At 45.3% G+C, this 23,950-nt stretch overlaps 1 protein-coding gene across 1 annotated transcript in view; it reads right to left on the reverse strand.

The window, feature by feature from the left end:
• Positions 1-13,307: 13,307 nt before the first annotated feature.
• Eif2ak3 (eukaryotic translation initiation factor 2 alpha kinase 3) overlaps positions 13,308-23,950 on the reverse strand; it is a 64,787-nt gene continuing 54,144 nt past the window's right edge. The window contains exons 14-17 of the mRNA XM_036182099.1: positions 22,235-22,402; positions 17,393-17,494; positions 16,367-16,429; positions 13,308-14,457 (exon numbers count right to left, since the gene is read on the reverse strand). Coding sequence (XP_036037992.1) covers positions 14,257-14,457; positions 16,367-16,429; positions 17,393-17,494; positions 22,235-22,402 — 534 coding nt within the window. The 3' untranslated portion in view covers positions 13,308-14,256. The remainder of the gene's footprint in view (positions 14,458-16,366; positions 16,430-17,392; positions 17,495-22,234; positions 22,403-23,950) is intronic.

A 23,950-nucleotide genomic window follows, 5' to 3' on the forward strand; every position in this document is an offset into this window, starting at 1 on the left:
CTCATTTGTTTTTATCGCTGTGCTATAAGCAATAGTTAAGAAATGGAACCAGCTTGTGGCTCTATTAGTAAATGAATGGACAAAGAAAGTGTGGGACAGCCGAGGCTACAGCTCAGTTAGCAGGCTGCTTACCTAGCATGCAGAAGATCCTGGGTTCAAGCCTCAGCATTGCAAAGACCAGACATGGTGATGTGTGCTGTAAAGTAAGCCTTCAGGAGGCAGAGGCAGGAGGGTCAGGATTTCAAAGTTATTCTCGGCTACAAATGAGTTCCAAGCCAGTCCGGGATTGGGGGATTGGGAGATTGGGGGATTGGGGGATTGGGGGATTGGGGGATTGGGGGAGGTGGAGGAAAGAAAGAAAACAACAACCAAAGGTGGTACACAGTGGAATTTTAGGCATCTCTAAAGAAAAATGAAATGACATTAGAAGGAAAACAGATACTATGTTGAATGAAATAAGCTAGACAGACAAATAGCACATTTTCTCCCATACGCAGAACATAAACTGAAAATTACAGGTGCATGTTTATATGTGTGAAACTACAAAGAGCAACATGAGAGGGGAAATATTTTAAAAGCAGTGAGTAAATCTTTAAAACTTCTGCTGTGTAATAGTAGGAAAAGAGTATGTCATTGTTCTTTTCATTTGTATTACACACACACACACACACACACACACACACACACACACACACACATACACACGTGCGCATATTTGGAGGATAGACTGGATTGGAGACTGGACTGCCTGGAGGCCCTGATGATGGGATGTGGGCGTTTTGCCCTCACCTGGCCAGAATCATGCCTGGCAAGACTGGCTATGGACTGGAGCCAGGGCCTGGGGGCGTTGTATTCTGGGAACTTTCACTTTCCATTCCTCACCCCCACCCCGGTATATAGAAATGTTCCAGACACTGGGATATGAAATTCTTTGTCATCCCAGAATGTACCTTGCTAAGGGGAAACCTGAGATATCCTGAGCTCCCTGCATTCCACAGCCTGATGCCCTTACTGAACTGCTCTCTGCTTCCCCACTTGAGGGGAATAAAAAGAGCTGAGTCGTTAACAGACTTGCTGACTTGGGTCATCAGCCCTGGCAGCCCTCCTGACCCAGCCTGCATTTGAATCTTCCCTTTTGTTATCCCTTTATTCCCGCCCCCCACCCCACACCCCGTATCTGGTCCTCCCCTTTGGAACCCTGTCTGGTTCTTCTTTGTCTGAGTACACCCATTGTGGGTACATTCTTAGACGTGATAAATCTCTCTGTGCTGCTCTATAACAGGAGCCTTAGGGTTATCAAGGAGACTAGACGTGGATTTGGCAAATACTACCTGCTATCTGTTTGTGCATGTCTGGTCTGTCCGTCCACCGGTCCATCCAGCCATCCTAGGATCTTAGGATGGAATTTGGTATGCAGCACTCCTACCAGAAAGAAACCCACCCAGGAGCCCACCCACTGGCAGCTCAGCAGGTGTGTGCCTGGGATAGAGTCATTCAACCCACCGCAGGGTGGTAATTAATGGAAGGAGCTTGCTGTTCTATCTACCTACCTGCTCGCCAGGTCGCGCTCCCAGATTCTCCTCACACCATATCTCTGTCCCAAGGCCACCCTCTGGCTTCTGTTTCACCAGTGGTCGGGTTGTGTTACTGTTCACTTGAGGGAGTTTCCTCAACCGGAGGGCGCCGCAATTCGCCTGGTTTCCCCTGAGTCTGTGGTCCCTAGGTTGCCAGTCTGAGTCCTTTTTCCTGCACCTAGTCTTTACACCAACAATTCCTGGCGCCACTCCTGGCTGAGCTGGAGCCAGATTCCTGACTCAACTGGGAGAATCGATGTAGCATCCCCCCTGTATTTTAGATCTTTGCAAACTCGGAGACCCCGACTCCACGCTGTGCCCCCGACTCCAGGCATAGTCAGATGCGGAGGGGGGTGGGGACGGACGGGGGATGATTGACTCGCTAAGTAGCTATATCCCCTGGGTGGTGGTGCTCCTCAGTCTAGGGTCAAAATCCTGGAAGGAAGGAAGGAGGCACTCCCAGTCCTTTCCTCCCCCCCAGCCCCATCCCAACCCCCTCCCCTCATTATCTAATAGGAACTGAAGGGAAGTCTCTGTCCCCCCAACCCCCACTGCCACCTTTCTTCAAGGTTAGTTCTCTTCTTCAGTATCAACCTCGTGCACAACAGGCTGGCTTCCCCTAACCCTGATGCCAGTCAAGTGCATGCATTCCCACTCTGCCCCTGGTTTTCTCTGTGGCAGGTTGAAGTAGGCTCGGTTTTGTTTGTTGAGACAGGATTTCACTATGTAGCTCTTGCTGGCTAGAAACTCACTATATAGACTGACTGGGCTGGAATTTACAGAGATGGGCTGGACCCTGCTTCCTGAGTGCTGGGATTAAAGCCGTGCCCACAGAAGTCATCTGGCCTTTACAAGTCTTGTGTTCTTGCCTTTTCCTCCTTTCCATTTCTATTTTTGTGCTTTCCACCTGAGAATAAACAAAGGGAAAAAGCCCAGAGTTCATTTTCTAGCTTTCTAGCCACCAGACAGAAGGATTCTCAGTTCTGTGCGTGCACGAGTGTGTGTGTGTGTGTGTGTGTGTGTGTGTGTGTGTGTGTGTGTGTGTCTGTGTGTCTCTGTGTGTGTCTGTGTGTGTGTCTCTCTCTGTGTGTGTGTGTGTGTGTGTGTGTGTGTGTGTGTGTGTGTGTGTGTGAATGTACAGTTTATCCATCCAGTCTCCACACTAGCCTTACTCGGAGAATGCACTTCCTTTTGAACTGAGGGATGTGACCGCTGACTTCCTTCTGAGTCCCTCGTGAACTCCTGGTTCGTATCAGCTCCTACCATAAAGGTCACATCTCTTATTCAATCTTCACACTGTGTTAGCTGCCACAGTGGAAGGAGATTAGAGAGCTGAAGGACAATAGTAAACAAGAAGCCCGAGGCTGTGATTCCAAAAGGCACTGTCCTGTCACCTGTCCTCCTGACCAAAATGCCCTCCAGGTTTCTGAGAAGCAAGAAGGGGACTTGTTATGCAAATCCAGATGGTGCTGTGGCCAGAGGGTTAGTTAGTACAAGCTCCTGTTAGGCCACTGTAGTTATGTTAGTGTATGTAGTTATGTGATTTACTACTGTGTGTAAAACAGCAACCAAGAGTTTTTACCCAGACCTAGGAAAATTAGAGGTCATGCCAAATTCTACGAAACTACAAATCCAAGATTACGCAACATATTTACAAATGTTTCCTTCCTTCGCTCCTTCCTTCTTTCTTTTCTGTTTTGTGTTTTTTGAGACAGAGTCACAGGTAGCCCTGGCTGACCTCAAGATTTTCTATGGAACCAAAACTGACTTTACATTTCTGGACCTCCTGCCAGTGACACACACAGTTGAGGCTGGATCTGAGTGGAGGCCAGCCTGTTCTGCTGAGTTCCAGGTCAGCCAAGCAGACTTGGTGAGATTGCAATAGAAAGTGAAACTGGGAAAAATCCCGCCTCCACTTGCCAAGTGCTCGGATTTCAGGTGTGAAATGCCTGGTCCTGGTGTGTCATTTCCTTTATTTGGTGTGGTTGACAGTGGTAGAAGACAAGGAAGTCACTGTTACATCCTTGAGGAAGTTCACCCCTGAGCAGACATTTGGGCACGGCTCCTATAAACATTCTATACCCATGAAAACCATTTCATCCTGTTGTATCCGTCCAGGGTCTCACAATAATGGGGCACAGATCACCAAAGTCTATTAAGAAGCAAACTTTATTCCAGAAAAAAACAAAGAAAAAATAAAATAAAATGAATATCACCGTGGGGCAAAAAAACTTATCAGCTAGCTGAGACTACAGCCGGAGTTGGATTTTAAGGCTGTGGCAATTGGAGAGGGGTTATGAGCCGCTTTTTATAGTAAGGAGGAAGGCGTTAGGCACAGAGTGCATGCTAGGAGTCACATAGGAACATCAGGCATGGGATGCATGATAGAAGTCACATAGAAGCAACTATTAAAAGTTAATTTTGGTCCAGGCAGTTGGTGGCTATAAGAGGCAAGGAGCTTAAAAGTTAACTCCTGGCTGGGTGGTGGCGGCGCACGCCTTTAAGTCCAGCACTTCTGAGGCAAAGGCAGGTGAATCTCTGTGAGTTTGAGGCCAGCCTGGTCTACAAAGCAAGTTCCAGGTTAGCCAGGACTGTTACACAGAGAAACCCTGTCTCAAAAAAATCAAAAGAAAGAAAGAAATTTAACCCCTGGCTGTTGACAGAGGAGCAGGCTATAAAGCAGAGAACCACTGTTAGCAGGTAACCTTTGGAGCTGATCCGACTGTCAGTTTCCATCTCTTACGCTTATAATTTTATATTTCTATATTCCTGGACCCTTCAAGCCACAGGAAACTATTTTGGTTGGTTGCTATCATAATGTTCCATCTCTCTGCAACTTGTATTTGCCATTTGTCTTCCTAAAACCCCATTTAAAAATTCCCCTTCCGCTGCTGACTCATTGAACATACTATCCACAGCGTGACTGCACACCCTGCACCTCCCTTTATGCATCTAACTGAGTAATTCTGCGGAAGATTCGTAACAGATGACCTCCTCTTCTCCTTCATCACATCTCAGTGTCACTGGTCTCCTCCTCAGCTCACAGTTCTGAAGAATGACAGGCATCTAGGGTTCCTGTTGGGAGGCCCCAGAGCACCCTGTCTGCCTCCATGCACAGCTCCAGTTCCTATCCATGCTCCCGAGACTGACAAGAGAGATGCTTTGACCAAAGTTGCTGTCATCCCCCATGACAGTGTCTCTTAACACAATTTAAATGCTAACTCTGGGCAGATGTTTGAGATGGCTCAGCACCTAAAGTGCTTGCTGCCAAGCTTGATGACGGCGGAAGGAGAGAACTGCCACGTGAATGCCATGCCTCCGCTCACCCCCACATGTGTAGTTGGAGTTTTCCTGCCTGGCCCAGTCAGGACAAATCTCTCTTACCCGCCAGTCCCACAGTTGCTCAGACCTGCAGGCTGCCGCTAACTTGAGAGAGACAACTAGGAAGCTGTTTTTAGCTCTGTCTTAGAATCTTTTTTTTTCTCAGGTTTTAGGTGGAAAGTCTTGCCAACATGTTGGGCACCATTTGTAGTTGGAGTTTTCCTGCCTGGCCCAGTCAGGACACACATGTACAGATATGCACATGCGAAGTGTATTTTTTTTTAAAATTCTACTTGTTTTGTGGCAGGTAAGGGGTGGGCACATGCCACAGTGTGTGAATGGAGGTAAGAATAACTTCATGGAGGTGGATTTCTCCCTTCTTGGGGCCCAGGGATCAAACTTGTCAGTCTACACAGCAGATGCCTTTTCCTATCCAGTCATCTTGGCAGCCCAATAAATAAAAATTCAAAGTTAGTATCACTTAGGAAGTCAACGAGTACTTCCAAAATGGCATGCCGCTGGCCCCAACCACCGTACCATCCCATGAAGTCCCTCTCTCACAGGTGAAGAGTGGAGACAGTCACCCGGCCCGGCCTTGGCTTGCTGGAACCGTCTCTCCAGTAGCTGCTGGACAGCAAAGTCTCTCAGCCCCTGCTCCCTGGCTTAGGCTTTCTGGCTTTTCGCTGAGTAGTTTAAAGTGTGGCCTTCCTGTCCAGAGCTCTTTCTCCCTCGAGTCAACCCACTTTGTTATTAATCACAATGACCTTAAAATCGCTCCTTATGCTGTCTCCAGCTCAGAAACATCATTTTTTTTTACTTTTTTTGGGGGGGGGAGGGTGGTTTGGAGACAGGGTTTCTCTCTATTGCTTTGGTGCCTGTCCTGGGTCTCACTCTGTAGACCAGGCTGGTCTCAAACTCACCAAGATCTGCGTGGCTCTGCCTCCCGAGTGCTGGGATTAAAGATGTGTGCCACCACGGCCGGGCCAGCTCAGAAACTTTTGACAACTTCTTGTGTGCTAATAAGATCCCAATTTTCCCCAGAGAATTGTGAGCCTGTCTTTCACTAAAGGGATGCTTTACCTGTAATGTGCCTACCTGTAATCCTGGTATTCAGGAAGCTGAGAGAAGGCTGAAAGTTAGAGGCTTGCCTGTCAGGCAAGCCTCTGCCTCAAAACACTGAAAGAGGACCCCTTACCATTCTTTCTGCCCACAAATAGTCACTGGTGCTTTTAGCATAGAAGCTTGGACTTGGGCAGTTCCAAAAGATTGGAACTCAGACCACAGTCCCAATATGTCAATTAAAGAGATAGTAATGGGCAGGTCTATAGTAGGTAAAGGTCCTTTCACCAAGCCTGAATTTGATTCTTGGGACCCACATGGTAGAAGGAGAAAATCAACCCCTGCAAGTTGTCCTCTGGCCTCCAAATGTGCACCGTGGCATGTGTGCATCCCTGTCCCAATACTTCCACAGTAACAACAACAGAAACAAGTTAAAAAGGAGAAGAATGAAAATGGGAAGCAGAGAAGGAAAAAAAGAGATTTATTTATTGGGAAGAGACCAATGTCTAGTGACCCCCATCTGTGGGGTTTAAGTTTAAATCAATGTCTCACTATTTTCTTCAGGTGTGGGGTGCAATGGAGGATCTGTCCTTGCAGGTGCTTTTCTATCTAGAATTCAAGGGGACCCAACGGCAAGGCTAAGTGATAGGAAATCACAACATGTCCACATGGTTGGGCTTGCCCGGCAGACCACCTAGTTATTTCTGGTTCAAAATAGCCATTTCCAGGTCAGAACATCTCACGTGGCTAGGACTCCGTGGCTTTGCATGGTTGCATAAAGCGCGCGTGGGGCCATGTAATCTATGCGCATGCGTGGAGTAGCCACATGCGGTCCTGTACGCATGCGCGGCCCACTCTTTAAAAAGCCGGCGCCATTTTGCACAGGTCTCTCTTCTATTCTCTCTCTCTTGTCTCCTTACTCACATGTGTGCTTCACACAGGCCTGTCACATCTCTTCCTATCCTATATTAATAAACAGCTCTTCTGTGAATTTGTTGTGTTCGGGACGTGTTCCTTGCAGGGTAAGAGCGCCGCTAAATAACTAACACTAAGGATGATGATTTACCTCTGTGCCTTCAGCCAAAGCACTCAGAATGAAGGCAGAGGTGCCTGGTTTTCATTCTGCTTTTAGTGACCTTGTGGGCTCATGTGAGGAGTCCGTGATTTTAACAAAAGCAGCTTCGGGGGTCTATTTCAAAATGACACCCTGCTAAGGAAAATCTTATACTGAAAACCTGGGCATCATGCTGTCCTCACCTACGGTCATAGGTAGTGTCCAGACCTCAGGGGTCATTCTCAAGTCATTAGCCCGTGGTCATTCTACTTCCCTTTAGCCTTTCTTGAGAGGTGCATTTTATACCCCACCCCTTCTTACGCCATTGTCTTCCCCTAACTTTTTTCTTTCTTTTTAGATTTCTTTTCTTTTCTTTTCATGTACCTATGTGTGCCCACAGAAACCGGAAAAGGGCATCTGATCACTTGGAGCTGGAGTTACTGGTGTTTGTGAACCACCCAGTGTGGGTGTTGGCAATGAACTTGGGTCCTCTGGAAGAGCAGCAAGCATTCTTAAACCCTGAGCCATCTCTCCACTCCTTCCTTTTTCTTTTCTTTTCTTTTCTTTTCTTTTCTTTTCTTTTCTTTTCTTTTCTTTTCTTTTTCTTATCATTATTGTGTTTGAGACAGTTTCTCTGTATAGCCTTGGCTGTTCTGGAACTGGATTTGAACTCAAAGCTCCTCCCACTTCTGACTCCCAAGTGCTGGAGATACAGGTGTGGGCCACTGTGCTAGTTATCCACAATTTTTCTTACTCTCTCCAGAGCAGATAGAAGAACCAGGGGAGAGAGCTAGCTATTTTGCTGTCTCTGAAGGGGAGGTGCTGAGGAAGGGCCTGGAGACTTGAGTTGATGGAAGCAGCTGGCTATCTCTTGTGTTTTCATCTCTGTCGTTTTAAGTCACCACACATGAGGAATTAATCAATTGATTGGTTGACTCTTTTGAAACTTATGGAGGACTATAGGGGTCCAATCCCTCGATAGGCCCCTCCCAGGGTCCAGGAAGAATCTACAACCAGCTGATAATTAATCTTTGATGAAAAGAAATGAATCTATGTACACGAAACTCCTTAGTTCATACACTTTATTATTCTGTGATAGTTTTCTCTCTACACAGCTTCTGTTCTGTTCTCATGTCTAGCTCCTTTCTTGCCTGATTTCTCTCTACATTTATCTACTGCCCCTCTAGGTTCTATCTTCATTCCTTCATCTAGTTCTGCCCCTTCTAGGTTCTCATCCATCTAGTTCTTTCCCCTATCAGCTCCTCTCCCATCTCCTTCTCTCTCATCTTGTTCTTCCTCATCTTGTTCTTCCCCATCTGGCTCTTCCTCATCTTCCATCTCGTTCCTCTAGTATTCTCTTCTAGCCCTTCAGTCTAGTTCTTCCCCCTCTCAGTTTGTTCCTCTCAAGTTCTTACCTGTCTAGTTCTTCCATTCTCTTTTCTCTTCTCTGTTCTCTGCCCTGGAAGTCTCGGTATAAAAAGGGAGGGTCTGAGCTAAATTGTGTAAAGCTATTACTTAATGTCCACCTGGCCTAGGTGGGTGTCCCCTTCTGGAACTTACCTGAAGTCAGGAGACTTGTATGTGGGCTGCTATCACTGTTAATCCTTGCAAATTGAAATCACTTGGGCGGTGTTTCCTGTAGTCCTTGAAAGTGGCTAAGGGAGATAACTGATTCCAAAGAAAGCCTTTCCTAAGGCTATTCTCCAAATACCTGGAATGTGTATGTCCAGAGAGTGATCAGTCCACACTGTTAGCCCTTCTTAGGGAAAAGTCAATTGGGAAAACTATGAAGTCACACATGATTTTCATAACAGAATACAGCTGATATATATAACAAGCCAAGCAACACCAAAAACTCCTTGGGATTTGGCTTCCTCTGGAGGAATTTCCTGATCCCTCCAGGTAGTGACTTTGCCATAACCAGCTGAGTTCTTATGATATATTCCTGTGGCCTGCAGCAGAAACTGGCTCTCATGTGGCCCAGGTTGGTCTCAAACTTGCTTTGTAACTAAGAGTGATTTTGAAGTCCTGGTTTTCATGCCCCTATCTCCAGAGTGCTGTGGTGACAGCCATGTGCTTAGTTCCTGCATGAAGAATTTAAAGGTTCATGCTCTTGGACTTGGTGTGGGTGAATTTTGCAAAATGTGACCTGTAGAGTTTGGTTGCCTGTTGATGAAGTTTGGGCCTTCAGGTATGAGGTGTCCTTGGTGGAAACGAGCCACCTGGTGGCATTTACTGTGTTTGCAGGAATGGAATATCCTAGAAAAGTTTCCAGAAAACTGTGCTTGAGGATGTAGTTACAGGGACAGCAGATGTTCCACTGACACCTTTTCCAGGAGTAAGACTGAGTGACTGTGGCTGCTAGCTGAACTGGGAATTTGTTTCATTCCCTCAGAGAAAAAGCAAAACAATAAAACAGTTTTTGTGGTAAGTATATCCCCAGAAAAAGTAGACAGAGGGAAGGGAAGGAAGGGAAGGGGAGGGGAGGTGGGGGTGAGGGCAATCCCATTCTAACATCAGAAAGAGGGAAAACATGTAGTTAATTTAAAACTTTGTCCTAGGCTCCTTGACTTTACCAGCACTCAGTTCTGGACCATTCACTTCTGGGAGGTGAACCTGGAAGATGCAGGGATGTTGTAGAATATTACTTTAACTAGGGAAAGATGCGTTAACATTTGTTTATGCTGCAGAATATTACTTTAACTATGTAAAGGTGTGTTACATTTGTTTATGCTACATTTGTTTAATGATGTAAGGATGTGTGATTAATATGTAAAGATGTGTTGCAGGGGCTAGAGAGATGGCTCAGAGGTTAAGAGCACTGGCTGCTCTTCCAGAGGACATGAGTTCAATTCCCAGCAACTACATGGTGGCTCACAATAATCTATAATGAGATCTGTGCCCTCTTCTGGCCTGCAGACATACATGCAGACAGAACATTGTCTACACAAATAAATAAATAAATAAAATAAATAAATAATAAAAAGATGTGTTGCATCTGTTTCATTTTGCCTGCCTAAGGCACCTGATTGGTCTAATAAAAAGCTGAATGGCCAATAGCTAGGCAGAGAAAGGATAGGCGGGGCTGGCAGGCAGAGAGAAGAAATAAGAGAAATCTAGGAAAGAGAAAGAGAGAAAGGGTAGAACAAGGGGTGGAGGAGGAGGAGGAGGAGGAGGAGGAGGAGGAGGAAGGAGAGACATGCCTGGGGCAAGAAGCCAGGCTGACTCCAGCAAGACATAGTGAAGCAGTGAAAGTAAGATACTCAGAAGAAAGGTAACAAGCCCTGAGGCAGAAGGTAGATAAAGATTAAAACAGGTTAAGTTAAGTTAAAAGAGCTAGCCAGAAAAGAGCCTAAGCTAGGCCGAGCATTCAAAACTAATAATCTCTGTGTCATGATTTGGGAGCTGGTTGGTGGCCCAAAAGAAAAAGCCTGGTACACAGAGATGATGCTCTTGTGGTATGGGTCAGTAGGTATGTGTGGCTCTGGTATATGATGGGTGAACAAGTGTGCCAAGCCATGTCTTCTCATCTAAATGAAAGTACATCAGATAAACTCCAGGATTTGAGATTTTTGCCTGTCTTTAACATTAGGGACCTTAATACACCCCCCTCACCCCAGTGGCCAGGCAAGTGCTTCCACACCCAGCTTTCTCACCTTTATATATTGGAGACAGGGTTCTGTTATACAGCTTAGGCTAGCCTCCAACTTATAACCCTTTCCTCGGCCTCCTGAGTGTGGGGATTATAGGTACAGCTGCATGCCCAGTTTCTCTACTTTTCTGGGATGGCCTTTTTAGTAAGCTTCTCCTAAACAGGCGTCTTGGGCATTGGTTGGTTGTGCAGCTTTGAACTTCTTCCCAGCTGGACACTATAGTCTAACCTTCCTCTAGCTTCTTTAGCTGTGACCAGTGAGTTTGGACACAGTGAATATATATGACATCTGTCAGAGATGCATGGTTTCTGAGCCATGTTAAGAGTGACTGAGTGTTCAAGCTGGGGTGGTTTACGGAGCAGAATGCATGAGGTACACTTACTTGTGAGGCTGCTGCTACAATGAGAGCAGTGGCCACCAGGGGCTGATGGGTTTTTTTTCCGTCATTGTTGGCTACAGCTTTACTACATGAAAATGTCTCTGATACTCTCTCCCCAGACACCACGTGAGGGGCCTGTGTGGATTGGGGTAACAGTGGAATTACAGCTCTTTATATAAAAAATTGCTAGTGACAGGTGCCTGGGCACAGTGCTGGGAGACAGATGTGGGAAACCATGGGGGCCAGTGTGAGCCTGCATGTTCCAACACACCCCTGGTCTTGAAGGGCAGTCTCCCTGATCCAATTCTTGAGGATACCACCCTGCACAGCCTTCCCTGTTGTGGTATTTGTTCCCTATGGTTAGTACTTCTCAGCAGGTCTGTGTCAGTCACTACATCTGGGTGATCTTGGATAAATCACGTCACCTTTCTGCACTGGAGTTTGGCCAGAAATGGAATGGTGGTCACTATGCTTTCTCGATGGTTAGTATCCAGCTGTCGTGGGGATCAAGGATATGAATGGGGTATGTCAGGAAGAAACCAGCTAGTTCCCTGACTGGCATAAAAATGAAGTAGGAAGCAGCAATTAGACCGACCTGCCCAGGAAATGGGAAACCAGGGCTGGCTGGGAGCCAAGCAGAACCTTGGCCAGCCGTTGGGTATGAGTCTGATATAATCCAGACAGCTTGGAAGCATTTTTCCATGTCACAAGGTGCTCCGGTGTAGTAGATGGAATTATTTGTATGATGGAGACATGTTAGCCTTTCTTCATTGTGACAAAGTATCTGAGAAACAATTTAAAAGAGGCAAGATTTATTTTGCCTTATGATTGTGATCCATAGTCACTTAGGCCCATTGCTGCGGACAGACCACCATGGTACAGTGTAGTTAAGCAGAACCTCTCACTTGTGGTGGCTGGAAGCCCAGAGACAAAGATGCCAGAGATGCAATGTACAATTCAAATGTACACCTATAAATAAGCTCACTTCCTCTGATCAGGTCTCACTTCCCAACAGTCCATCAAAAATAAAAATGTGTGTGTATGTGTGTGCGCATGTGTGCCTGAGGTTATGTATGTGTACCACATGTGTTCAGGAGCCCAAGGTCAGAAGAGAACACCGGATCCCTTGGAATTGCAGTTACAGGAGTTTGGTTTTGGAAACCAAACGTAGGTTAGTTGTTCTTAACCAGTTGACTTGTTTCTTCAGGCCCCAATCCATTTAATTATGAATTAGCCCATTGTCAGACTCATGCCCTCAGGAGCCAATCACTTTTCCAAACCTCCAAAGTTCTGCCTCTGAATGTCGGAGACAGCCTTCAACAAGCCCTTGGGTGTAGACATCACGTGGCTGTGTCTAGTTGGTTTGCATTTACCGGCTCAGAGTGCCACATGGTTTCATGGGCACTGAGATGATGCTGTCACCTTGACAGAATCTAGAATCACTTGGGAGACAGGCCCCTGAGCATCTGTGGAGTGCTGTCTTGATTGGGTTTATTGATTGAGAAGACTCATCTTCATTTGGGGCAGGGGCATTCCCTCAGTAAGGGATCCTGGACTATAACAAAATAGAGAAAGCAAGCTGGGCACCAGCATTCATGAATTCCTCTCTACTTCCTGAACTAGATGTGATGTGACCAGCTATCCCACACGCCTGATGAGTTGACTTCCCTACTGTGATGGACTGTACCTTGGGACTGTGAGCCAGTTTCTCCTTGAGTGTTTTATCTTAGCAATAGGCAAAGTAAGACAGGCACGGTTGGTAATTAGGCCCATTGACCTAATTAGCAATCCCACCTTCCTTTTCTCTTTGAACTCTCACTTTGGGGTATGGTCCTCTATATTCCTAGTCCTTGGCATGGAGTGGGGCACAGAACCTATCTTTGATTATGAATCTTGTGAACTTGGGAAGTAACAGAAAAGACACTTACCTTGAATAGCTTAAAAATAAATTTTCATGGAGCTGGAGAGAGGACTCCAGTTCACAGCATTTGCTGCTCTTCGAGAGGACCTGAGTTTGGTTCCCAGCACCCACATCAGATGGCTCACAACCAGCTCCAGGGGATCTAACATTCTCTTCTAGCCTATGCTGGCACCCATGCACATGGGGCAGATATACATACATATATATTAATAAAAAAATGACTTAAAAAATTAAAAGAATAAGTTGTCTTGAAAAGGAAGGGGTATAACCTTTCAGAGCCTTATGATCCCATTTTGTAAGTTAGAAAATCATTTGAGAACTCTCTAAAATAAGAGTCAACTGTAAATATAATTTAAAAAAGTTTTATTAAATCATTTAGACTTGAAAGAAGTCATAATAGTTAACACACTTATGTGTGTTCTGTACACCACCAACCCAAATGGATTGATTTCAGAATTTTTATAAATAAAAAACATATTTACAGGAAAAATGAAAACATGTTAGCAAGTTGAGATGATTAAACTTATCTATAGTCAGTTTTGGGGATGTACCCACTTGTATTACATATAAGATAGGATTCTATGAGGATAAAAATTACATAATTGAAGACATTAGTTGTAATAGAAGATCCATTTCTTACTACCGTTTCCTGTTTTAAACCCTCAAATCAGAACCATAGACCAATACCTAAAAAGCTTCATTTTCCCATTATTGGAGGTAAAAAGTACAGAAAGCTCATGACACTCCTATAACCAGCTAAAGAATGAAGCTATTCAATGCTGCTGATAGACTCTGACAGTACCCACAGGACCCTCGACCCAGCTTGTGCTCTGTGCCTCCCAATAGAGCAGACACGTCAAGTCCCCACCTGGGACAAACCGGAGTCCGCTTCATAACAGTCCCTTCCCAAATTCCCCTTGCATCTCTAGAGAGCGTGTTTCTAGAGGGGAAGTCACCGTGTGGGAAGTCTTTGACTCTTCTGTGCTATAAAGATATTTCTAGTTCAGATCATTCCAGGGGTTGCTTCTACCTGCTGGCAAAAGGTGAGGTTTCTAAAGCTTGACCTAGTCTTGGGACACCAACAAGGAACAAGTCCACATGTCATTTACATAGCCCTTTCCTTGAAGTGCAGTTAAGAGGAAACTGGATTAGGCCCATAATCCAGTCTGATTTAGAAAAATGGTCCCAAATCAAATTGATCAAAGCATAAAATCTTAGTCCACCACTGTGGAGAGCCACACTCCTCCAGGTGTCTGCTCCTTGCCACTTTCGAGGGCTGCTGGCACAGCTGAAGGCTAGTTGCCAGGCAGTGGGCTGTGGGAGCAGCTGGGCTGTCTGGAATGCTTTGTTCCAGATGAACTCATGGAGCGGGACCGCTGTCTTAGAACCGTTTTTCCAGGAAACTCCAAGTCTGCAAATACAGCATTTTCGATGATGTTTGTGGCTTCAGGCCGCTCCGTGGGGGATGGAGAGAGCATGTCTTGAACCATCATATGCTGAGACATAAAAGTGGTTTTGTGTTAAAAGTTCTAGATTTAGATTATTAAGCAGTCCTTTAAGTCATGGAAAATAACGAACACACACATATATGCATACACTCACATACTCTCACTTGGGTGCATATTTACACCCACCCCCCCCCCCCCCCCACTCAATCTGCAGTAGGGGAACTGCAATGCAGGGCTCTGAAGGTGGGAGGGAAATGGTCTTTATTTAGCTATAGCCTCAGGTCCAGCAAAACTTCTCTGTAACCATTTGAAGTGTGTGAACGACATCTGATTAGTCAGCTGACACTCCAGCTCCAACGCAGCCAGCCATGCCATAGAGAATTATGTAAAGAGCACGGCTGTGTTCTATCAGCGTGTGTGTGTGTGTGTGTGTGTGTGTGTGTGTGTGTGTGTGTGTGTGTGTGTAGGTGGCGTATGCACTTGAGCACCTGCAGAGAGCAGGGGAGGATGCCAGGATCCTGCTCTGTCACACTCCATCTTATTCCCTTGAAACAGGGTCTCTCACTGAACCTGGAGCCAGGCTGGCAGCCAGCAAGTGCCAGAGGTCCTCCTGTCTCTGCCCTCTACAATGCTAGGTTAAAAATGTGTGTGTAGGAATGTCCACTTTTTTATGTGGTTGCTGGGGATGCAAAGTTGGATCCTCAATAAGCACTCTTACCCACTGGGCCATTTCCATGGTCCTTGCTGCCAAGCCGGATGACCTGAGTCGTCTCCTTAAAACCCGTATGGTGGAGAGAACTAAACCCCAAGGTTGTCCTCTAACTTTCGCATGTACACACACACACACTTTACAAATAGGCTGGATTTAGCCTATCAGCCGGGCTGCCAATGCACAGAGGCTGAGTATAAATGGTGTTTTTATAATGAAAGGAAAGGTTTTAGAATCACATCCTTAAGGAGATGTCACCTGATTTTAAAAACAAATTCATCTTACAAATACACACGATCTACAATGATCTTGACAAAGCATTTTAAAAGTCAGGGTTTATCAATGTGTAAATATTAAAGCAATAAGCTTGTGGACCTAAACACACTAGGGGAAAAAAGTTACAAGAAGAAATGACAACTTTAGAGTTTATTTTTAGCACGAAGACCAGCTTAATCTTCCCCTAATCTTCTAAACCACTTCCTGTGTGGCCTAACTCCCACACCTGGAATCAACAGCTACTGGGGCCTTTTGTTTAAGGTAAGCCATTTTTAAATTTAAAATTTTTAATTTTTATGTGCGTTGGTATTTGTTTTGCCTGTGGAAGGGTGTTGGGTCCCCTGGAACTGTAGTTACAGACAGTTGTGAGCTGCCATGTAGGTGCTGGGAACTGAACCTGGGTCCTCTGCAAGAGCAGTCATTGCTCTTAACTGCTGAGCCATCTGTCCAGCTCCCAAGATAAGCAAGTCACCAACAGAAAGAGTTAATGTGATATGACTGCTCCAGTGAGGGTGCTTTATGAAGTCAGCCTCAGGGATGATGAAGGCAGTCTGTCTTCTGCAGGCCCCTGGGTTGAGGGCAGCTCTAATAAATCAGTCCTCTAGAGCAGTGGTTCTCAGCTTTCCTAAGGCTTCGACCCTTTAATACAGTTCCTCATGTTGTGGTGACCCCCAACCATAACATTATCTTTGTTGATACTTCGTAACTGTAATTTTGCTATTGTTATGAATTGTAATGTAAACATCTGTGTTTTCTGATGGTCTTAGGTGACCACTGGAAAAGGGCCCTTTGACCCCAAAGAGGTCACAACCCACAGGTTGAGAACCACTGCTCTAGAACATCAAGTGTCTCATCTGAAAAGGGGAAGCTGACTAGTTGACTGCTAAGGACCCTTCATGTTTATGAGTGTCATTAAAAATAATTTAAGCACTGAATACAATTTTGGAGAAAGAAGCTGAGAACTATACATACCTCTCGGGGATATTTCTGAGTAAACAGTGGTGGAAACTTTAGATTTCTTACATCAGTTAAGGTCTAAAAAGAAAGAAAAATAGCGTTTAATCTTTTAACTTTGTTTTTCATATGGATCCATTTCTCACACATGTTAGGCAAACATTCCCACTGATAATACCCCAGCCTGTCTTTTCACTTTTTATTAATGTATGCGTCTACGTGCATTATGTGTGTGCATATGTCTGTGTGTTTTTGCAAAGGCTTTCAACCATTGAGTCTTCTCTCCAGTCCAAACTCTCTACTTCTTCAACAGTGTCTTTGATTAACTAATAACTCTATGAATTTGATTCTTGATTTGGTTGGATCTCTTTTTTTGTTTTGTTTAGATAGAGCTCACTAGGTAGCTGGTAGCCCTGACTGTCCTGAAAAGCCAGCCTCAAACACAAGGAGATCTGCCTGTCTCTGCTTCCCAAACGCTGGGATTAAAGGTGTGCATTACCACTCCCAGCTAGTACTGTGTGCCTGAAAACCTATGGTCATGCTTTGTTCTGAGAAGGAAAAACCCAGCCATGTGTCATTCTCCAGCACTGAAGTCTACGAGGGCATGGCCACTTGTCCTCTGGATTGGTGTCCTCCAGCCAACGGGCACTGTTTCCTTCTTCCTCTCATGTCACCCCTGCAGCTCCCTCTGGCTTTGCCCTGATCACAAAGGTACCAAATGCAAAGCACTGTTAAGATTATGATGAATTTATGCCAAAGGAACACCTAAGAATAACCCTGTTGTCCACATGATCCTTTCTGCTCCTAGTTAACTATCTAATGGTGCTGGAGAGTTCAGCTGAGCAGCTTACAGCTGCGTGTAACTCCAGCTCCAGGAGGATCGGAAGCCTCTGAAACTGGGGTCCCTGCACTGTCACACTCAGATGCACATGCATACATACACATAGTTTACAAATTTAAAAACAAACATAACCATCTTTAAAAACTCTTGTACATGTTCAATGATTTTCTCCTTCCATCCTTTTGGGCATCGGATGTACTTACCCTGACCCGTTCCATCTGAGTGCTGAATGGGTAAAGTAACTCAAACAGAATCAAGCCCAAAGAGAAGATGTCCACTTTATGGGAGTAGTTGTTTCCATGAATCTGAAATAGCATAAAACCACGTAAGAAATCACCCCAGAGGAGCACATCATCACAGCATTAACACAGAGATGGTTCAGTCGCTGTGACAGCATCCCTGAGCCCAGAGTGCACTTAGTACCTCTGGGTAGAAGTGTATGTGTAAATGTGTTTGCAAAGGGTTAACTGCTAAGCCCTCTCCCCACCCTCTACCACGGTGGGCAGGGGTAATTACACCACTCAGCATTACAGAGGGAAAGCCCAGGTAAGGCTTGAGATATGCATCAGCAAAATCGGCAGAAACCTGGAGCCTTGTGTGCTGGAGCCTCTGAGGGCTGCTCAGGGCCCCCCTGAGGTGAAGCTTTTCAAAGCGACACTATCTGAAGCCAATCTCATTTCTAATCACCATAGTCCTGAAGACGGTCATTACTCCAAGCCACTAATCAACCTGTGAGCCTTCATTACGCACTTAATTGCAGACTGCTTTGTATGCACAGCTCTATTTTTCATGTGCATATTTCTTTTCCTTTCCCAGTCCTGGCAGGGAAGAGACCTGCTGCCTTTGTGTTCCTTTCTCATCTTTCAGCGCTGGGCTAAGTATAGAGAAGGCCCTCAATAAATTCCTGATACCACGAAGCAATGAATCACAACTGGTCTGCTCTATTATGGAAAGCCCCCGTTCAAATGCAAAGTGAACTCCTGGTGCCTCAGGAGAGCCCTTTCATTTATGAACACTTCCTTAGGCCAGTTGCTTGACGGCAGGTAAACAGCTCTGGACCTGGCTCACCTCAGAACTGCTGACTGGGGAGGGAGAGGGGAAATATGCAGGGTGGCGGAGCAGCTGTCAGGGTTGAGGCCATCGCCGCCTCCTCTCCCCACCACTCTAGGTATCTGCCTCTCTGGTTCCGTCTATGCAGATGGCTTGCTTCTGCTCACGAAACAGCAGATGGAAAGTTCCAGCTGTGTCACCCTACTTCTAAAGTGACTATGGCAATCCATCTGCACGGTCCCTTGCCTGCCCCACTCCCATCTCTGTGGCTTAGGAAGGTTCAAAGAAAATGTGTTCAGGGACATTGCCCACAGGGGCACAGGGAAGAAAGATACCTCAGACTATTTGGATGGCCTCATTCGCTGGAGGCACCTGGACAGCTGATGATTAATCCCATCCAATTCTGTGCATGGCAGGGTGGATGGAGATGTGACAGAGGCCGGGGCATCTGTCCAAGCCAGAAGCCTAACAGCAAAACTGACACTAACTTTAATGTCTGGAACAAACCCTGAGCAATCTGAACAGAGTGAATGCTTCAGAGTCAAGAGTGCCGTCCAAGGATGTCAAGGAATACACAAACAGTGCCAGTTCATGGGCTAGAATCCCTGTCTGGTTTTTTTCTTTATATGAGATAAATATATGTGCAGGTAGCTGGAAATGACTATGTTTTATATGTATTTTTAGTAAATGCCCTTTTCCTTATTATAAATTCCTATATTTTCCACATCCCCTACACAGAAGACAGATTAATATATAAAGAGAAAAAAATTATTAACCCGCTACTGGATTATAAAATATTTGAGACTTAACAATTTGTTGTATATATTTTAATTCTATGAATTTGTGGAGACTGAACTATTGCTTGAAGAGGCCTTTGAAGGACAGTTTATCGCCCAGAAGAGGGCAGCAGGTTGGGTAACAACTAGAGTATTGCCTGACACTACCTTTGAAAAGAAGAATCAGGACAATTCCCAGTCACCAAATTCTCTTTTGAAGGCTTGCAAAGCTGAACTTGTTTTGTTTTTAAAGCAAATGTCAGGGAGACCCCGACCCCTGGTTTGTGATGGGGCCTGGGAGACCGGGATCCCAGCTGCATCTGAATGGCATAACGGCTTCTATAGCTAACCTACATTTGTAGCATCTATAGCTAACCTACATTTGTAGCTCTGTCTTCCTTCCCTCTCTCAGACCCTTCTTCTGTCTGTGTGACATGTTTTGTTATGTCACCCAGGCTGGCCTGGAACTGGCTGGGTAGCCTAAGCAAGACTTGAACTTGCAACCCTGCTTCAGTGTCCTGAGTTTTGGGATTACACAGGCAAACACTTGGTGTTTTTCAGCATTTTCAGTAAGAGCAAAAAAAGCATCACATGTCATCAATCTCTGCCCATCCCACACTCACCCCTCCCCCACATCCGTACCTAGAGACAAAGCATAATCACAGAGTGGTGCCCACCTGTTTTTATTTATTAGAAGATTTATTTATTTTAATTTATGTGCATGTGTCTGGGGTGGTTGGTGGTGCCTGCTGAGGCCAAAAGAGAGCATCAGATCCCTGAAATTTATGGGCAGTTGTGAGCCACCCTACAGGGAACTAAACTCTGGTCCTGGGAACTGGACTCCGGTTCTCAGAAAAAGCAGAGTGTTCCCAACCTCTGGTTATCTTTCCTGTCCCTTTCTCACCCCTGTTTAGACCCCTTTCCCCCGGCACATTACAATTATTTATCTTTTTGTGAGAAAAGCACACATGTGCACATGAGGAGGTCAGAGGGCTCGAACTCAGGTCCTTAGGCTTTGTGGCACCTTTCCCTATCTGCTCATCCACAGACGCAGACCCCACCTGTTCTAGTCCAGGCATTGTTTTAGACAGCAGAAGTGTAAAAAAGAGAAGGCAGGCAACAGCTTTTTGTTGTTCTCTTGTTTTCCTGCATGGGACCTAATTACTCATCTCTGTAAATCTATACCTACCTACATACATGTGTGTATATATTAATATAAATACTGTTAGGTAGAATTTTTACCTGGTAGATTTTTTTTTTCATAGTACCATGATTAAATTCCTTGTGTTTGGATTTTTCCCATGTTCTTCAAGGAAAATAATGATTTGAAATGAACTTTTTAAAAATTTGTTGTTTTTTAATTATCAAAGTCTCCTGCTTTATTTGTTGATTCCCACCACCACCCCCATCTTTTCCTCACTAGTTCTTCCAAGTAGACCCCGCCCTGCCTTCATGTAGCGAAGCAAGATACTAACTTTAATAGCTTACGTTTTAGACTGGGAGAAAGGGTCATTTTAGAGAGCTGAGAACACTAGGAAAAGAATACACGCACATGCCAGCAGGGGGTGTAGCAGGGGGTGGGTGGGTAGGTGGGTGCTCCGGCTGCCAGGGTACTCTTTTGTAGTGAGCTCTCCACTAAGAAGCACCCAGAGTCTGTAACTCCTACTTTGCATCTACAATATTTAAAGGTAAACACTATTTCTGACCCTGTAAACAAGGGCTAACTTTAAATTATTAGTTAATTTTTGAAGTTTATTTATTTTTTGTGTGTGCATGTACACACACATCACTGTGTTCCTGTGCAGGTCAGGTGACAACTAGTGGGACTGGTCCTTCATTCTATCACGTGGGTCTCAAGGACAGAAATTGGGGGTGGCAAATGCCTTTACCCATGGAGCCATCTTGTCAGTTGATGATGCATGTTTAAAAGGCAATTAAAACTCTTTGTATATCAATTCTGGTAATATGCTGATGTATAAAAATAGAGAAGTGAAGAAAAATACACAATAGGTTAAAATTCCAAGTTCCCGGGGCTGGAGAGATGGCTCAGAGGTTAAGAGCACCGACTGCCCTTCCAGAGGTCCTGAGTTCAATTCCCAGCACCCTCATGGTGGCTCACAACCATCTGTAATGAGATCTGGCACTCTCTTCTTTATTTATACATAATAAATAAAATAAATCTTAAAAAAAATAAACACACAGCTTTGAATCCCTTTGTGCTTAAAAAAAAAAAAAAAATTCCAAGTTCCCTCACTCAGGTCAGAAGTAACGGCTGTGGACAGTTCATGGTTCTTCTGGTCTTTCCTCCCTGGGACACAGATGTATACTTAGAAGACTTTGATATTCTACCTACCCGGTTTTTGTTTTTCTTTCACTAAGTCTTAGCTACATCATTTGATGAAGACAATCCACTTCCTTAGCCAACTGATACCTCTCTTTCTGGCTCATAAAATCTCTGCTGTATCCTTTTTAGTTTATTTTTTGTTTCTCTTAAGTAGATTTGCTAGAGAAACCTACTGTTTTGATTCAAAACTATTAAAACAATCTGGAGATGCTGTTTTATTATCTTAGCTTGGTTTGATCTCCTGGGGCTCCTCTCCCCGTGCTGAGCACAAACCACTACTGTGCTCCAGTAACAACGGCTCACACAATAAAACAAATGTACGAGGCAGAGGCAGGAAGTAGGGGTTCGAGGCCTGAGCTACAGGAGACCCTGACTCAGAACCAAAACAAATACAAAGCCAGCAAATTTAAGTCCAAACAGAACTTTGAAAACTTCTATACATTTCAGTATTTTTTCATTTCTTTCATTATTTGTTGAACACACTGCTGATGTGCATCTGTCTGTCTGTCTGTCCTCTTCCTCACACTCCATCTCTTTTTCTTTGGGTTTCTGAGACAGATCTCATTCTGTAACCTAGGCTGGATTTGAACTCATGGCAATCCTCCTGCTCCAGCTTCCTGACTGCTTGGATTACTGCCACGAGCCACCATGCCTGGCTCTCTAAGTCTCTTTCCAGGCTCTTGTTCAGAGAAAGTGTGTCTCATGATGGTATTTTCTCACTCCAACCCCAGGGTGGATGGAGTTGTGCTCCCTGGGGCAGAATTACTTTCATAATTTTTAGGCTGTGCATTCCTGGATACTGTATGGAGGACACGGAGAGACTCATCAGCCACAACTATCTCACTGCCTGGCTAACTACAAGTCTGAAGACTCACCTGCTCGGGGCTCATATAGAGCTTGGTCCCCACTTGTCCTGTGTGTGTGGCATAGGCTGGCATTGGAGTCAGAACAGTCTGCTCTTCTTCATCTTGGTCCATGGCAGTCACCAGTCCAAAGTCCCCAACTTTGACCACATCATCCATGGTGAAGAATATGTTGGAAGGCTGGAGAAATAAGGGGTGGGGAAGCACAGTGAGTATACACAGAGAAGGGAAAAAAGTCAAAAGAATTTTAGGATTTCAGAAAAGAAACAGAAGCAGCAGCAGATATTCTAAAGTATACGACTCTTTAAAATGAGCCACTGTCCCCATGAAGAGGAGCAGCCGACCAACACAAATTGGAATCCATCTTTTGTTTTGCTATTAAGAGAGAGAAGGATTGGGGATTTAGCTCAGTGGTTGAGTGTTTGCCTAGCAAGCGCAAGGCCCTGGGTTCAGTCCTCAGCTCTGGGAAAAAGAGAGAGAGAGAGAGAGAGAGAGAGAGAGAGAGAGAGAGAGAGAGAGATCCCAACACTCACAGAGGCAGGTGGATCTCTGTGAGTTCAAGGCCAGCCTGGTCTACAGAGAGAGTTCCAGGATAGCCAAGGCTACAGAGAAATATTGTCTCTAAAAAAAACCAAAACCAAAACAACAACAAAACACACACAGACACAGACACAGACACACACAGACACACACACACACACAGACACACACACACACACACACACCAGGAGGTTGGGTAGGGAGGTGGGGACGGCTCTGCGAGGAACTGGGGGAGGGGAAGAATACGGTGTACGTTTAAAGGAAGAAAAAGCACTGTCTACCCAGTTTACTATTAACTCATGTAATACAACCCTTGAAAATCACTGTTTGTCCTCCACTCTCTAGATGTGGAAACCAAAGCCCCAGCCAGCAAGTGGTAGGGCCAGGAATTGATCTCAGGCAGCCTGGCTCTGTCTCTGCTGCCGTATCCTCAGGCCTTACTCTATGGTAGATGGTCACGATCTGCCCATCTTATAAATGTAACACACCTCTCATCTGGTCTGTGTCTGAGGGAGAAACAACCCACCAAAGGGAATCACAACTCGTGACTGCTGTTATACCCTGCTTCTAAATCCCCCACGCTCCTATGCCATCACACTTGGGCCTCTGTACTAAGGCCTGAGTTCTAAATTCCCACTGGAACTTGCATATAGGATGTCATGTGAGCTCCTAACCAGCTGTCACGAGAGCTCCTTCAACTCCAGGTCTCCTACATGAAATCTATCACTTTCCCCCAGGCAACAGAGATACAAGTGAGAGAGTTGTTAAAGCCTGAAAGAGGGGCCACCTAACTCCTAAAACCGAACCTTTTACTAAAATAATACTTCCAACATTGTCAGGAAATAACACTTCCCTTGGTTCCTAAGACATTATAAAACTCGGACCGTGAGGCAGTGAGGTTCCTGTAACTGGAATCTGGAGTAATAGCCCAGAACTTCTCACCACAGCCCCAGAGCAGAAGCAATAAAGGACCCTGCCTCTCTCTCTGTCCCTTTCTCCTCCTTCCCCCTGCCAGGCTACAGACCCAAGCCAAGGCCCCGTGACTGCCATGGGAGAGCCACTAAAAGTGGGCTTGTGCTGGAACTAACTCTCTGTCTCTGCTTCTCTTGAGTCTCATGGAGCCCAGGCTAGTCTCAACCTCACTCTGGAGCTGAGGATGACCTTAAAATTCGGGTTTCTCCTCACAAC

The sequence above is a fragment of the Onychomys torridus genome, chromosome 3 (assembly GCF_903995425.1).
Source record: "Onychomys torridus chromosome 3, mOncTor1.1, whole genome shotgun sequence".
NCBI lineage: Eukaryota > Metazoa > Chordata > Mammalia > Rodentia > Cricetidae > Onychomys > Onychomys torridus.